This window comes from Liolophura sinensis, chromosome 3 (genome assembly GCF_032854445.1).
Source record: "Liolophura sinensis isolate JHLJ2023 chromosome 3, CUHK_Ljap_v2, whole genome shotgun sequence".
Taxonomy (NCBI): Eukaryota; Metazoa; Mollusca; class Polyplacophora; order Chitonida; family Chitonidae; genus Liolophura; species Liolophura sinensis.
In genome coordinates, this window is record NC_088297.1 from 10,266,184 (window position 1) to 10,282,044 (window position 15,861).

The 15,861-nt window shown below is 37.4% G+C and overlaps 1 protein-coding gene and 1 long non-coding RNA gene across 2 annotated transcripts in view; one reads left to right on the forward strand and one right to left on the reverse strand.

Moving 5' to 3' along the window:
- The window catches only part of LOC135463338 (uncharacterized protein C8orf34 homolog), a 28,531-nt gene extending 15,128 nt beyond the window's left edge, over positions 1-13,403 (reverse strand). The window contains 6 exon segments of the mRNA XM_064740599.1: positions 376-545; positions 8,889-8,984; positions 10,403-10,477; positions 11,529-11,571; positions 12,472-12,567; positions 13,250-13,403. Coding sequence (XP_064596669.1) covers positions 376-545; positions 8,889-8,984; positions 10,403-10,477; positions 11,529-11,571; positions 12,472-12,567; positions 13,250-13,324 — 555 coding nt within the window. The 5' untranslated portion in view covers positions 13,325-13,403.
- Positions 13,404-13,582: 179 nt separating this feature from the next.
- LOC135463842 (uncharacterized) lies at positions 13,583-15,858 on the forward strand. Its single transcript, XR_010443605.1, has 3 exons — positions 13,583-13,728; positions 15,244-15,309; positions 15,741-15,858. It is a non-coding gene; the product is annotated as an uncharacterized LOC135463842 (long non-coding RNA).
- The last annotated feature ends 3 nt before the right edge of the window (positions 15,859-15,861 follow it).

Below are 15,861 nucleotides of genomic sequence, written 5' to 3' on the forward strand. Positions count from 1 at the left end.
AGAGTGTCCAGGTTATTTAGGCAATATTTTCACCACCTTGTTTGTGAGAGTAAAGCCGAGTAAAGTTCGTGGACGCAAGTCATACCACGAGTCCGTGAATGTCAGCAACAGTGACAGGAATTTATTTATTTATTTATTTATTTGATTGGTGTTTTACGCCATACTCAAAAATATTTCACTTATACAACGGCGGCCAGCATTATGGTGGGAGGAAACCGAGCAGAGCCCGGGGTTCCCCAGGACCAAACCTTCCCACTTACTGCCGGTGAGGAAGCCAGCATGAGCTGGACTTGAACTCACAGTGACAGAAAAATCATCATGAATAAGGGCACTAATCTTTCTATCCACAGAGTAAAACATCGAAATATAACTCACTCCCAGCCCATAGCTTGCCCAAGCTCTTCTCGAGTTGTCTGGGGCAGGCTTACGTCTTTCCCTACCACGTGCGTGAGATGGCTTACTTCCCTTCACTTCATCAAAAAGTTCGTCAAAGTTTGAAGCGACAACTTTGGTATCGGGATTCCACTCAGACTTCTGTCTTCTTCCTGAGAGCATTGAGAAAATTAATGTCATTTACTTTCTTTCTCTTCAATAAATATCAATAGGGGTTAAATATTCAAAAGAAAAAAAAAGCATCTTTTACTTCATAAAAAAGTGTTTAAATATAAAGAACCAATAGCTTGAAACACAAAATAAAACATGAAAGATAGAAATCAAATTAAACTTGAATTTCTGAATGAAGACACATTTATTATTCATAAGCATAATGAAAAGGAAAAGTTTTCTTTAAATGCAAAATGTGAAATATGAACATTAACTAGGACAAAGCAAGAAATGTTTGAGAAGAAGCTTACGGAAGATACCGATATATTGAAAAGAAAGTCTGAATTCCATATGGAACAGTTTGTGAGAATACAGGCAGCTCCTATGTTAAGTACAGTTACTGGTAAGTGGGAATAGAGACAATGTTTATGACAGTTACTAGGATCATGTGTCAATATAAACAGCCTTTATACCAATAACAGTTTATACGAACATAAACAGCTCCTGTACCAGGAAAATTACTGGTATGTGGGAATATTAAGACAGTAGACTCAGAAAAGTTACTGGTACAAATGTATATGATGGTGTAGGCAGTCCCTACTTTAGGACAGAAAGTCCATATTAAAACATCTGGTTAAACCCCAAACAGTTTCTGGCAAATGAGGATAGATAGTTACTGGTAAATGAGAATAGGCAACTGTTGCTCCAGTAAATGATATTGGTATCCGTGGTATATACATGTAAGAATAGGCAGCCCCGGCACCAGTAAAAGATGATATTATATCAGAATATAGACAGCCCTTTAGTACACCAGTAAAATACACTGGTGTTATGAGAATAGCCAGCCCCTGCACCAGTAAGAGATAATGGTATATCGGAATATAGACAGCCCTTTAGTACACCACTAAAATACACTGGTGTTATGAGAATAGCCAGCCCCGGCACCAGTAAAAGATGATATTATATCAGAATATAGACAGCCTTTTAGTACACCAGTAAAATACACTGGTATTATGAGAATAGCCAGCCCCTGCACCAGTAAAAGATAATGGTATATCAGAATATAGACAGCCCTTTGGTAAACCAGTAAAATACACTGGTGTTATGAGAATAGGCAGCGCCTGCACCAGTAAAAGATGATATTATATCAGAATATAGACAGCCCTTTAGTACACCAGTAAAATACACTGGTGTTATGAGAATAGCCAGCGCCTGCACCAGTAAAAGATAATGGTATATCAGAATATAGACAGCCCTTTGGTAAACCAGTAAAATACACTGGTGTTATGAGAATAGGCAGCGCCTGCACCAGTAAAAGATAATGGTATATCAGAATATAGACAGCCCTTTAGTACACCAGTAAAATACACTGGTGTTATGAGAATAGGCAGCCCCTGCACCAGTAAAAGATAATGGTATATCGGAATATAGACAGCTCTTTAGTACACCAGTAAAATACACTGGTGTTATGAGAAAAGGCAGCGCCTGCACCAGTAAAATATAATGGTATATCAGAATATAGACAGCCCTTCAGTACACCAGTAAAATACACTGGTGTTATGAGAATAGGCAGCGCCTGCACCAGTATAAGATAATGGTATATCGGAATACAGACAGCCCGTTACATGCTGTTAAAAACGTGGCTTGATGTGAGCTCAGTACAGTCTGAAAACATTCCATAAGCCCTACTTGAAAGAAAATAATACGATGCTTTTATCCAAATAATATTGCTCAATATTACATTAAGACTCGATCTGAACTAACTTAACAGACATCTCAGACCGGTAGTCTACGAGGAAGAGAAAATATCTAACTAAAATTTACTTCACATGACTCGAGTCTCAAACCAAATGCACACCATACCATCATGACCAGGTCTGGCAGCAACTTGCGGATGGTTGTGGCTTTCCACCATGACCACTACAGACTGAGAGATTAGAGAGAATGTTCATGAATACATTACTTAATGTGTTTGTGCTCACAAAGCATCCCATACCCAAGGTAGAAAGAGGATATTGTTTTTTATTTCTTTTATGAGTTAAGGCTCAAATGCAGGACTATTTTACATGAGGCAAATGACCTAAAATTTCGCCCCCCCCCAAAAAAGCATTTTATTACTTTTTGTGCCGAAACATATTTTTCTAGTCAGATATCAGTGTTAACTCAGAATGCCTTTTTAAGATCAACGGATCTCTTTGAGTCAGACAATAATTTGCACCTCTTGTCATGGGCGAAATTTTATGTCATTTATCGCATCTGATAGTGGTCCTGCCTTAAAGCAGCAGCCTAACACTCTGCTAACAGCACTGCAGTTCACCTTGGTCTGCCAGAAACCTGTGGATGGTTGTGGGTTTCCCCCTGACACTGCCCGTTTTTCTCCCACCATAATGCTGGCCGCATAAGTGAAATATTCTTGAGTACGGTGTAAAACACCAATCAAATAAATAAATCAAACCTTTAAACTTTCCCATGATGAAATGTCCCCATACCATGACATGCCAATGTCTGGTTAGGGGAAGCCTTAGAGGACCATGTTATTGAAGTCATGATGAATCATTCTAACAGAGTACCATGTTACTGAAGTCGTGATGAATCATTCTAACAGAGTACCATGTTACTGAAGTCGTGATGAATCATTCTAACAGAGTACCATGTTACTGAAGTCATGATGAATCATTCTAACAGAGTACCATGTTATTGAAGTCATGATGAATCATTCTAACAGAGTACCATGTTACTGAAGTCGTGATGAATCATTCTAACATATGCAAGAATACCCTAATTCTTCAATCTCTTCAACCGCCTCTGCAACCAGTATTTTGAAACATTCTGAGAGAACTATGGGGTGCAAAGAAATAATTTGCTCTGTTTCATGAAGCTTACATCTTCAATGACACAAACAAATCAGTTTTAGTGTCATTTTTGTAATAATGGTATGAATAACTTCCAATGAAAAAAGTGCTTCAGTGGTTGAAAAGATTGAAGATTTACAGTAGTTTAAAGGTGGAGAAAACACAAAAATAACATAAAGTTCAGATGAAAGAGTGTGAAACGTTATTCCTAAATGTGGCCTTCAATATTTTTTTTGATTTTTCCTTAAGGAGAAAAGGACACTTGAAAATAATTTTTGTATGGTAGGTATCTGTGACCACCTTTTGGTATTTATAGTCTTTGTTTAATAATGTCATAAATGAGGATGTAACACAGGTTTAGTATTTTTGCACTAGAATTTGTTCCTTTCAGCTAACAAATGTATTTAACCTCAATTTGCATCATATTTATATTTTTAACATGTTAATAAATATTATCATAATTTAGGTTAAATGCATACATTTCCATATAAACAACAAATTTACATTCAATTAAATTTATTAGACGAGCATCACATCCTTATTTACAACATTATTATCCAACAACGATAAATACCAAAAGTTGGTCCCAAATACCCATCATACAAAAATATTTTTCAAATACCCTTTTCTCTTGAAAAAACAAAATCCAAAAAAATATTAAAGATCATATCTGCAAGTTTTGACGCTCTTTCATCTGATTTTGGCATCATTTTTATATTTTCTTTTCCTTAAATGTACAAGTACAAGAAGTCCTGTGTCAAAGCATGCCCATGCTTAGTCCCAAAACAAATGTAAAACCTGACAAGTTGTGACAGATCATTCATATGCAGAAGGAATTTGATATATGTGTATAGTCCCACAACCATGCCCATGCCTAGTCCCAAAACAAATGTAAAACCTGACAAGTTGTGACAGATCATTTATATGCAGAAGGAATTTGATATATGTGTATAGTCCCACAACCATGCCCATGCCTAGTCCCAAAACAAATGTAAAACCTGACAAGTTGTGACAGATCATTCATATGCAGAAGGAATTTGATATATGTGTATAGTCCCACAACCATGCCCATGCCTAGTCCCAAAACAAATGTAAAACCTGACAAGTTGTGACAGATCATTCATATGCAGAAGGAATTTGATATATGCGGATAGTCCCACAACCATGCCCATGCCTAGTCCCAAAACAAATGTAAAACCTGACAAGTTGTGACAGATCATTTATATGCAGAAGGAATTTGATATATGTGTATAGTCCCACAAGCATGCCCATGTTTAGTCCCAAAACAAATGTAAAACCTGATAAGTTGTGACAGATCATTCATATGCAGAAGGAATTTGATATATGTGTATAGTCCCACAACCATGCCCATGCCTAGTCCCAAAACAAATGTAAAACCTGACAAGTTGTGACAGATCATTCATATGCAGAAGGAATATGATATATGCAGATAGTCCCATAACCATGCCCATGCTTAGTCCCAAAACAAATGTAAAACCTGACAAGTTGTGACAGATCATTTATATGCAGAAGGAATATGATATATGCAGATAGTCCCATAACCATGCCCATGCCTAGTCTCAAAACAAATGTAAAACCTGACAAGTTATGACAGATCATTTATATGCAGAAGGAATTTGATATATGCGCATAGTCCCATAACCATGCCCATGCCTAGTCCCAAAACAAATGTAAAACCTGACAAGTTGTGACAGATCATTTATATGCAGAAGGAATTTGATATATGCGGATAGTCCCACAAGCATGCCCATGCCTAGTCCCAAAACAAATGTAAAACCTGACAAGTTGTGACAGATCATTCATATGCAGAAGGAATTTGATATATGTGTATAGTCCCACAACCATGCCCATGCCTAGTCCCAAAACAAATGTAAAACCTGACAAGTTGTGACAGATCATTCATATGCAGAAGGAATTTGATATATGTGTATAGTCCCACAACCATGCCCATGCCTAGTCCCAAAACAAATGTAAAACCTGACAAGTTGTGACAGATCATTCATATGCAGAAGGAATTTGATATATGTGTATAGTCCCACAACTATGCCCATGCCTAGTCCCAAAACAAATGTAAAACCTGACAAGTTGTGACAGATCATTCATATGCAGAAGGAATTTGATATATGTGTATAGTCCCACAACCATGCCCATGCCTAGTCCCAAAACAAATGTAAAACCTGACAAGTTGTGACAGATCATTCATATGCAGAAGGAATTTGATATATGTGTATAGTCCCACAACCATGCCCATGCCTAGTCCCAAAACAAATGTAAAACCTGACAAGTTGTGACAGATCATTCATATGCAGAAGGAATTTGATATATGTGTATAGTCCCACAACCATGCCCATGCCTAGTCCCAAAACAAATGTAAAACCTGACAAGTTGTGACAGATCATTCATATGAAGAAGGAATTTGATATATGCGGATAGTCCCACAACCATGCCCATGCCTAGTCCCAAAACAAATGTAAAACCTGACAAGTTGTGACAGATCATTTATATGCAGAAGGAATTTGATATATGTGTATAGTCCCACAACCATGCCCATGCCTAGTCCCAAAACAAATGTAAAACCTGACAAGTTGTGACAGATCATTCATATGCAGAAGGAATTTGATATATGTGTATAGTCCCACAACCATGCCCATGCCTAGTCCCAAAACAAATGTAAAACCTGACAAGTTGTGACAGATCATTCATATGCAGAAGGAATTTGATATATGCGGATAGTCCCACAACCATGCCCATGCCTAGTCCCAAAACAAATGTAAAACCTGACAAGTTGTGACAGATCATTCATATGCAGAAGGAATTTGATATATGTGTATAGTCCCACAACCATGCCCATGCCTAGTCCCAAAACAAATGTAAAACCTGACAAGTTGTGACAGATCATTCATATGCAGAAGGAATTTGATATATGTGTATAGTCCCACAACCATGCCCATGCCTAGTCCCAAAACAAATGTAAAACCTGACAAGTTGTGACAGATCATTCATATGCAGAAGGAATTTGATATATGTGTATAGTCCCACAACCATGCCCATGCCTAGTCCCAAAACAAATGTAAAACCTGACAAGTTGTGACAGATCATTTATATGCAGAAGGAATTTGATATATGTGTATAGTCCCACAACCATGTCCATGCCTAGTCCCAAAAAAAATGTAAAACCTGACAAGTTGTGACAGATCATTCATATGCAGAAGGAATTTGATGTATGTGTATAGTCCCACAACCATGCCCATGCCTAGTCCCAAAACAAATGTAAAACCTGACAAGTTGTGACAGATCATTCATATGCAGAAGGAATTTGATATATGTGTATAGTCCCACAACCATGCCCATGCCTAGTCCCAAAACAAATGTAAAACCTGACAAGTTGTGACAGATCATTCATATGCAGAAGGAATTTGATATATGCGGATAGTCCCATAACCATGCCCATGCCTAGTCCCAAAACAAATGTAAAACCTGACAAGTTGTGAGAGATCATTTATACGCAGAAGGAATTTGATATATGCGGATAGTCCCACAAGCATGCCCATGCCTAGACCAAAGACAAAGATTAAACCTGGTGAGATGGGCTTTATGCGTAAGAACTCATCAAGAGAAGCTCTCCTTATGGTAGGAGAGAGGGTGGGTCCAAGAGGTGGCCGGATGTACGCAGACACTGAAGGAAGAACAGCACACAACAATCAGGACTGACAGTCAGAGAAACAGAACGTTAACATGAACACAGTTTCAATAGCCCTAACATGACTTCTCAGAGAGACATGTACTACTTTCATTGCTTTTTGGTTCGAGTTTTATTCCATAGTCAAGGATATTTCACTTACACGACAGAGACCAACAGTGTGGTGACACGGCCACCATTATTCATTTCGACAAATGCGTTTATTTTATACAAGGCTTGAGAATAGAGTGAGTGCTTGGGGTTTAACGTCGTTCTCAACAATTTTTCAGTCATATGACGACGACTTGAGAATAGAAAATACCCTGACTGCATGTGTAGTTCAAAAGTTGGGCAAAGGTGAAAATAGATACATAAACTAAAAATAGATGATTTCATCTAAATATCTTACTTGTGACAAATTTTATTGCGATATTTGTACTTTTAAGCCCTGGCATTTCATACAATGGACCGGATTCCAAAAAATGACTTCAAGGTGTGCTTTTTGAAAGGATGTTGGCATTGGTGTGTAGCTGCTGTGGGAGATTATTTTGAAGAAGTCAATTTTAAATTGGATTAAATGATTTTCAATAAAACTTTTCATAGGCTGGTTCAGGTATTTCTTTTGAAAACCTCAGATACTGTTATGAATTAATGCTTTTCTGTGGTAACAGTCTCATCCAAATCACTTTTCTTGCTCTTTTCTGACTTTTATAAATTTTCTTAAATCAATATTGTTTTTAGCTTAGCCTGTGATAATTGTTTAAAGGGAAACACTGATAAGATGAAGTGAAGTTCGTGAAGTATAATGAATGAATGAGACATGATTATACATGAAGATCGTAAGATTGTATAAACTAATGATGAGACAATGGTGGACAGGTACAAAAAAAAAAAAAAAGGCTAGAACGATGAAAATACGAGCACAACCTATAAAACAAACAAAAAAAAACAACAGATGAAAACAAAAAGTGGTCTCTAAACAATAAAAATAAGTCACTGTATAACATTGAGAAACGTTGAAAAGTTAACACAGACATACAATTAATGGTACTTACAATAGTCGCCTAAAGTTCACCACGACTGTATGTGGGAAGGTCAGGCAGCAACCTGCGGATGGTTGTGGGTTTCCCTCCGGGCTCTGCCCGGTTTCCTCCCACCATAATGCTGGCTGTCGTATAAGTGAAATATTCTTGAGTACGGCGCAAAACACCAATCAAATAAATAAATAAACTGAAGTTCACCATTTTTCAAGATATATATTTTGCTTGATTCTGACTGATTCATGCACCTGATCATCACAAATATCATTTTCTAAAATTTGTAATAAAATTAATTCCTTATCAGATAAACTTAAATGTTGGCATGAGAAGTATCATCTCACATGCTTCTGAAAGTGTGTTTTTCCATGCCAAACTTTAACTGAAATACAGTACTCATTACATGTAGGCGTTTGAAAGATTAAATTAGCAAAATAAACCATCAATTTCTCTGAGCAGCTTTGTTGTAGTCAAACAATGCAAATTTATTGACTTACTTGTGCATTCAACTCTTTGATATATGCAACTTACATATACGCCTCAATGTTTTACCTGGTATAGAACCCGTCCTTGGAGGAATTGGTGCAACACGAAAGGTAATATAACATCATTGTGTTGTGAACTGAGCACCGTGCTCTAAGGTGCAATTATTTAATCTTGAAAACAACAACAGAAACAACAAAATCCAACAAGTAGGCTTATCTAACCAATTTTCTTGTCTGATTTGCGATATACCACTTACTTATATATACCTACCTGGTCTTATTGGATCATCAGATTCTGCGGGTTTCTTAGATTTGGTTCGCTTTGTGTTTGCCATCCAAGGTCGATCATAGGAACGCCCCACTGGGTCTGAGTGAAAAAACAAAACACATTCCACAATGTTCCTGTACATACACGTACTCATTTATCTGACTGGTGTTTTTGCGCCGTACTCAAGAATTATTTCCTGTATGCAACAGCAGCATTTGCATATATGCAAAATACTAGGAAATGCTCAAGTTTGTACATGCAAAATTCTTGGTTAAAGGAGAAAAAACTTAAATATCAAACAAACACCATTGAAAAGAGTATGCATTTACTCACAGGTGCATGCCATAAAAAAATTTTAATATGTACTTCAACTTGATAAATTATAAATAAAGTCAGCACCAAAATCCGCTGTGGACGACTACATTTTGCCCAAGAACTAGTCCTGAAGTCTTCTGAGTCAGGAGGAGAATTGCTGTTGAAAACTGCCGGAAGTGCAGTTCGTACATTTCTGGTAGAACTCTTCTTCCCAGAACGTAGTGTACAGTACAGTTTGTTTTCCACCTGACGACCGGGAAACCGGAATGTTGGACGTAGGTTCCGAGTTTACACAAACAAGCCGGCAGTTTTAAAGACTCTCAATGGCTGAGAGACAATGCACCCCCAGCATAAATTACAGAGTGTTAAAGATGGAGGACGAGATGGACTCTGCGATTTACACCAGCTTTGCCATTTTCAGACTGTACGTGTATGGCGAGGAAAAATCGCAAAATTATGCAACAGGCACCACCAGACAGAAAAACATGTGCCCTTTTCAGCCAATAGTGTCATGTTTTGAAGTTTTCTTCTCCTTTAAAAAAATGCTTCAAATCCTTCTGTAGACTGAAGATTCAGATGCTTGGTTTTAAACAGTTATCACATAGTTAGATACCCATATACACTTAGGCCTACCATTTCTCCAACCTTAAATTATACACATTTATTTATTTTATTGGCGTTTTACAATGTACTAATGAATATTTCACTTTTACGACAGTGGCCAGCATTATGGTGGAAGGAAACCGGGCAGAGCCAAAACCATCCGCAAGTTGATGCCAGGCCTCCCCATGTAGGAGTGGAGAGGACAGTGCTGGCATGCTAACCTCCTCAGCCATGGAGACTCCTGGGTCGTTGCACCGTGCTGGCGTTCTAACCCCATGAGCCATGGAGACTCCTGGGTCGTTGCGCCGTGCTGGCGTTCTAACCCCATCAGCCATGGAGACTCCTGGGTCGTTGCGCCGTGCTGGAGTGCTAACCCCCTCAGCCACGGAGGACCCCTAAATTATACATGTATGACATTAAACCACAATCTGACAATTTGGGATGAACAGTGCACATGCACTCCTGGATCAAGCCAACGTGTACAGTTGTGCATTACCTGATTTGGGTTTCCACTTTTACTTGATTGTAATAGATTATGATTTGTCATTTATTAAATGTTCACAAATTGTTTATTGGCAAGGATTAATGACAGTACTCACCAGGACTGGTGGATGCCCAGCCCGAATTACCACTGCGATTTTTTCTGGACTGCTCGGGACTGGGCGGTGCTCTGGCTACACAAAATAAACACCATGGAACTCCATTTTAAACCATATTTGCTTTACTTCTGTTTAGTCCTTGGTAACTGTGATCTCAAAGATCAAATGGAACAGAGATTATTATTGCCAACATGGCAGTTTGACATCAAACTCTTTTGTCATTAAAGGTAAAAAAAAGTCCTTTTCTGTCATGTGATTTGTCAAAAATGTTAGATAGCTTTTGTTGACATAAATTTACTGATCACCTGTAACTCCGTGTTCTGGGCATGCTGTAAGCACAATAGACACCCTTTTTCTTGGGGAACTTCTGAAGTTCGCAAAGCCTCAGCTCCTAGTTTTCTCCATTGATCGTCTACTCTAAATAACTTCATGTGAATTTTTTTTTCAGATGCCTATGTTATTCTACATGAAATGATAAATAGTTGCCTAACATTTCTCATAAATTACATGGTAACATAACATTTTTTTCACTTTCAGCAATGAAAGAGTTTGAACTCGACACTTCTCTAGCAGGGCTATCCCTGTATACACTGTAACTCCTAACCAAAGTTACAAAGGCTGTTTCAAAATAAAGGGGAGCAACTCAACTATTATTTATTCGTTTGATTGGTGTCTTACTTTCTTACTCAATAATTTCTCACTGATAAGCCTGCAGGATAAGTTATGGTGGGAGGAAAGTGAACAGAGCCCAGGGGAAACCCACAACCATCCCCAGGTCACTGGCAGACCTTCCCACATACAGCCAGAGAGGAAACCAGCATGAGCCAGACTTGAACTCACAGCGACCGCACTGGTGAGAAGCTCCTGGGTCATTGTGCCAAGCTAGCGTGGTAACCCCCTTGGCCATGGAAGTCTCCGCAACTCAACCAATAAAAATGAGCATTTTACAAAGCTTTCAAAAGTAATTGTAGATTTTGATAACCATCTCAATCCTGAGATCATGTGAAAACGTGTTTACAAAACACTTCCCTTTCAAAAACTTTGTTTTTTTTTTCCTGACAGTTAAATTTAACACTTAACAGAGTAAGCTTAATTTATAATGTAGATTAAAGTCTTAGGAACTTACGCAAGTCTGAAGTACTTCTTCTGAGGTGGCTTAACTTTGCTTCCTGAAAACACATAAATCACAAATAAAAGCCCGGCCCTTTTTTTCAAAAACCTAATAAATGTGATAATAAATGCAATGAAAACGATGCATTTGGCAATGATGCAAATATATACTGGTTTGTACTGCAAACACTGAGCTGTGAAGGAACAAAAACTGATTTTTGAAGCCAATAATTCTTGAGCTGAGGAGCTAATAAAAACTGAGCTGTGATGCAAACAAAAACTGAGCAGTAATGCAAATATATAATGGTCTCTAGTGAAAACAAACACTGAGGTGTGATGCGAACAAAAACTGAGCTTGAGGCAAACTAAAACTGAGCATTGATGCAGACACAAATTGAGCTGCAATGCTAAGGAGGGCATGCTAGTTAACATGTTTCATCGTTTTATTACCTCACAAGGTGTGCACGTGGTTACTTTTGAACATGCCACAGATTCAATGGGTTGCACTCTCCATATAGTCTGACTAAGTAATTTTCATGCAGCAAGAGCAGACTTTTTAGCTTACATTTTTGAACCAAAAAACTACATACAAATTGTTTATTATCAGATCAATAGAAATAGACTGTAACCTTATAACTTAACTATAACTGTTTAGTTAACGTTTATTTTGCCTCCACCCTTTAAAGTGTTAATGTGGAGTCTTGATAATTTTGTTTTTATAATGAATGTTTATTGTATGCTTGGTACATTTAGGCCAAGGATGCAACAAACCAACAGCAAACTTAAAGCCATGAGGATGTTATCTGATGGGTGATCATTTTTGCAATAAACGCTGCTGTAACAAAATCCACAGCAACTGCATCAGGAATGCGTTAATTGGTTTGGGGGGCCATCCTTGGCAGAATAAACTTTCTGCCAGACTGAATGTTAGAAAAATCTCAGACTACATTAAGACTTACGGCTGGAACATCTTTGCCTGCTTTTTTACAGAGCACTTTGATGAGGTACAGAAGAGGTTCATCCGGCTGATCATGAATCACTTTGTTCATGAGATCCTGAAATATAAAGCAAATTAGGAAAACGAATGACTTTTAGCGAGAATGTTACATTCTTCAGGAATTTATGTTATATATATATATTCCTGTAGCTGACCAGTCATGCCAGTGCCAACGCTGGAACACAATGCAAAGCATGCTTCAAGGATGCAGTATGGCCCCGGCTGAGCCCCTCTACCACAGCGAAATTCATTTGTGATACCAGTATAGTGGTTCAAATATCAAAATACTCTTAATATACTTACATTTGAATACCCAAAATAAAGTATGTAGCTGTTGACATTCCATGCTCTCAGGTAACAACCCACAGTGTTGCTATAAACTTTTCTACCAAACTTCAAAACCATACGCATGCCTCACCAAAATATTACTTTAAGATTTTTGACAACAAATGACATTCCATTAGCTCCCTGCAATATAAGTGATCAAATCACTTAAATGTCTTAAATTAAATCAATAAAAACCAAAATCTTCTTGATCCATCAATTAAGGCACAATATGCGATTTCTCTGTTGTTTTCGGCGTATCTATGTTAATACATTATGCAAACCAAGATCAGATGTGTAAATTAGGCTATGCCATGCACACTGTTTACGATGCCGATACGACATGTTTGGCAGAACTAGCTGGATCGTCTGCCACCGTGAGCAGTGATTTTGCGGTTTATTTTTGACAGGGTAACGTGAGGCATACCTCAAAACAAGCGCGTGATCTTGTGCTTCTCCATATATTGTTGAATCCGATGCTGACTGGTCATCACTGCAAACCAACTGTCATCACAACCTGCACAAAGACACCCTTTGAAAAACGAAGTTCAATATTTGCAGCGCGTTAAATTTGTTATCTGTCTTGGCACGTTGTGTTATGCCGGATGTAAACGATGTGCTATACGCCCTCTGTCGGAAAACAACTAACGAGAGATGATTCTGGGCAAGTCGGTGCTTGTTCTGACGTCATTGTCGCTACAGCGACGTTTGAAAATGGCGGACGAGGCGAAAATAATGTGACAGCGGTTTGGAGCCGATTTTATCTATAGTTTGGCTGCTTGCCAAGAAAATCTGAAGACACAAACAGGAAGTAGGGACAAGGTACTATAGGATCTGAAACATTTTTGTACCTTCTTCGGTTGCCCACATCCATCAAACGATTAATTTTGCGTGGGTAAGCTCGAAATTTTAATCTATGTTGTCTGAGTGTGAGTATCGTGCATCAGTGTTGCAGTATAAACATTACCAACAACAACAATGACCCATTTAATAGCACGTACACCATTTCGACTTAGAGCGTTTATAAGTAAAACTGTTTTGGATGTTTGTTGAGAAATGTTTACACAGCACGGTCGATCACATATCAGCCGTGGAATTTTAAGAGATCATGTGCTGGCCACATGTACCCAACGGTGTATACACTGTGATAATTTAATTGATGTATTATGTAATTATGTAATGCTGTCATCATTAAGTTACTAGTTCGATTTTTCAGTAGGTCTCAGATAAACATATGGTGTGACCGTGTGGAGGAAGAACATGTGATGTTCAAGTTGAAGTTGTTTTGTGTCAGATATCATCTATAATGAAATGGTGAAGTTGGTGATGTCATAACAAAAATGGCACTTGTTGCTCACTGGCATGGTGCACAGCACTGAGAGGTTAGAGAAAGGAAACAGAACTGGTTGGCCCAGTGTCAGCATAATGTGACTCCTGTGGGGTTTCATGCCTGGTGTCTTCAGCATGATACTTCAGTGACAACAGCGCTTTGGCATCATCGCCCTGCCACAAGAAGACACTCGTCGTCATCGTATATGACAGAAAATTTGCCTATTATGATGTTAAACCCCAAGCATACATACATATACATCTCATCTGCTGCATACTCAGCTAAACAGCGCATCTAACATTATTGACTTCAGAGTTAATAGATACTATATATATATATATATATATATATATATATGTATATATATATATATATGTATATATATACTACCTTCATGTCGATTTGTCTGATGCCGTACTCATCTTCACTGTTACCTGTAATATAACATCAAATAAGGTGATGTAGTATGATGTAATATGTAAGTATGTATACTTGGGGTTTTACTTCATATGAAGAGCATTCATTAGGTGTGTGTGCTCACATTTTGATGAAGATGACAATACTAAGCGAGCATATTTATTCATTTTTTTATTTATTTATTTTTTATTTATTATATATATACTACCTCCGTTGGTTTTCAAGGTTGTTTTGCACATCCTCATATTCTCATGGTATAAAACACATATCCACAACAGCAGTGGTGGTTACAAGCGTTAATAAACAATTCATACTGTTGATTTTGTGTTTACAGGCAAGTAGTGATAATAGATCTACTGAGAAAACAATGATGAGCTGTGACCAGATTTAAAATGTCATATTTGAGAAAAAATTATAACCTGGTATGTTCAGTGTAATAAATCATCTTTTTTTTTTTTAATTCTAATTTTACATTCTATACCTGTAGTATATGATGGATTAAGGAATGTATTTAAATGTAGCATTTTTGTTGACTAAAAGTTGTTCACGATATAACTGTTTGCATGTATATAATGGCACTGCAGTGGTTTGGAATCTAATTGTAAATATTTAATGAAATTAAAATTACTACGTTAATTGACACTAGATTTCATATTTTTTCAGCTGACAGTTAAGGTGTAGGCGATCAATTATTCAGGATGGCAGATGCAAGTGCATCCAAGAAACAAGGTGGGTTGTATTATGCATGAATAAACTTCATTAATTTTGTTGGAGCTTTATGGGAAAAATAATATTTCAAATTGAAGATTCTTTAAACAAAGTTCTGTAAATGTTGTAATGTTTGTTATGTAAATAACATCGTGACCGGTGATTAAAACTAAACTGTCCTTAAAATAAAAGTCTTTTCTGTGGTAAAAATCAATGCTAATGTGTGTATCAGTTTTTGGTTGGCTTTATCATGAAATATTGATAGGTATAACGCAAGGAAATTCATTATTTTTCTTGGTTTTCTGGTTCTGTTATTGCTGTTCTGTGAAATCATGATAACAATATTATTTAATTATTATTTATTAATTCCTGACATTTTGTGTTTTCTTTTTTTTTTTTAATGATCAAATCTTCTCACACTTTTTTTAAGCTTACAAATGTTTCTGTTTTAGGGAGACGCCCTGTAAGAGGAGCCTCCCAGGAGAGACTAAAAAGTCGCAGAAAAATGCCAAGACAAGATCAAGCCCCTTCTGAAGAGGCAGATTTTATCTCCTCAGATACACCATCTGGAAT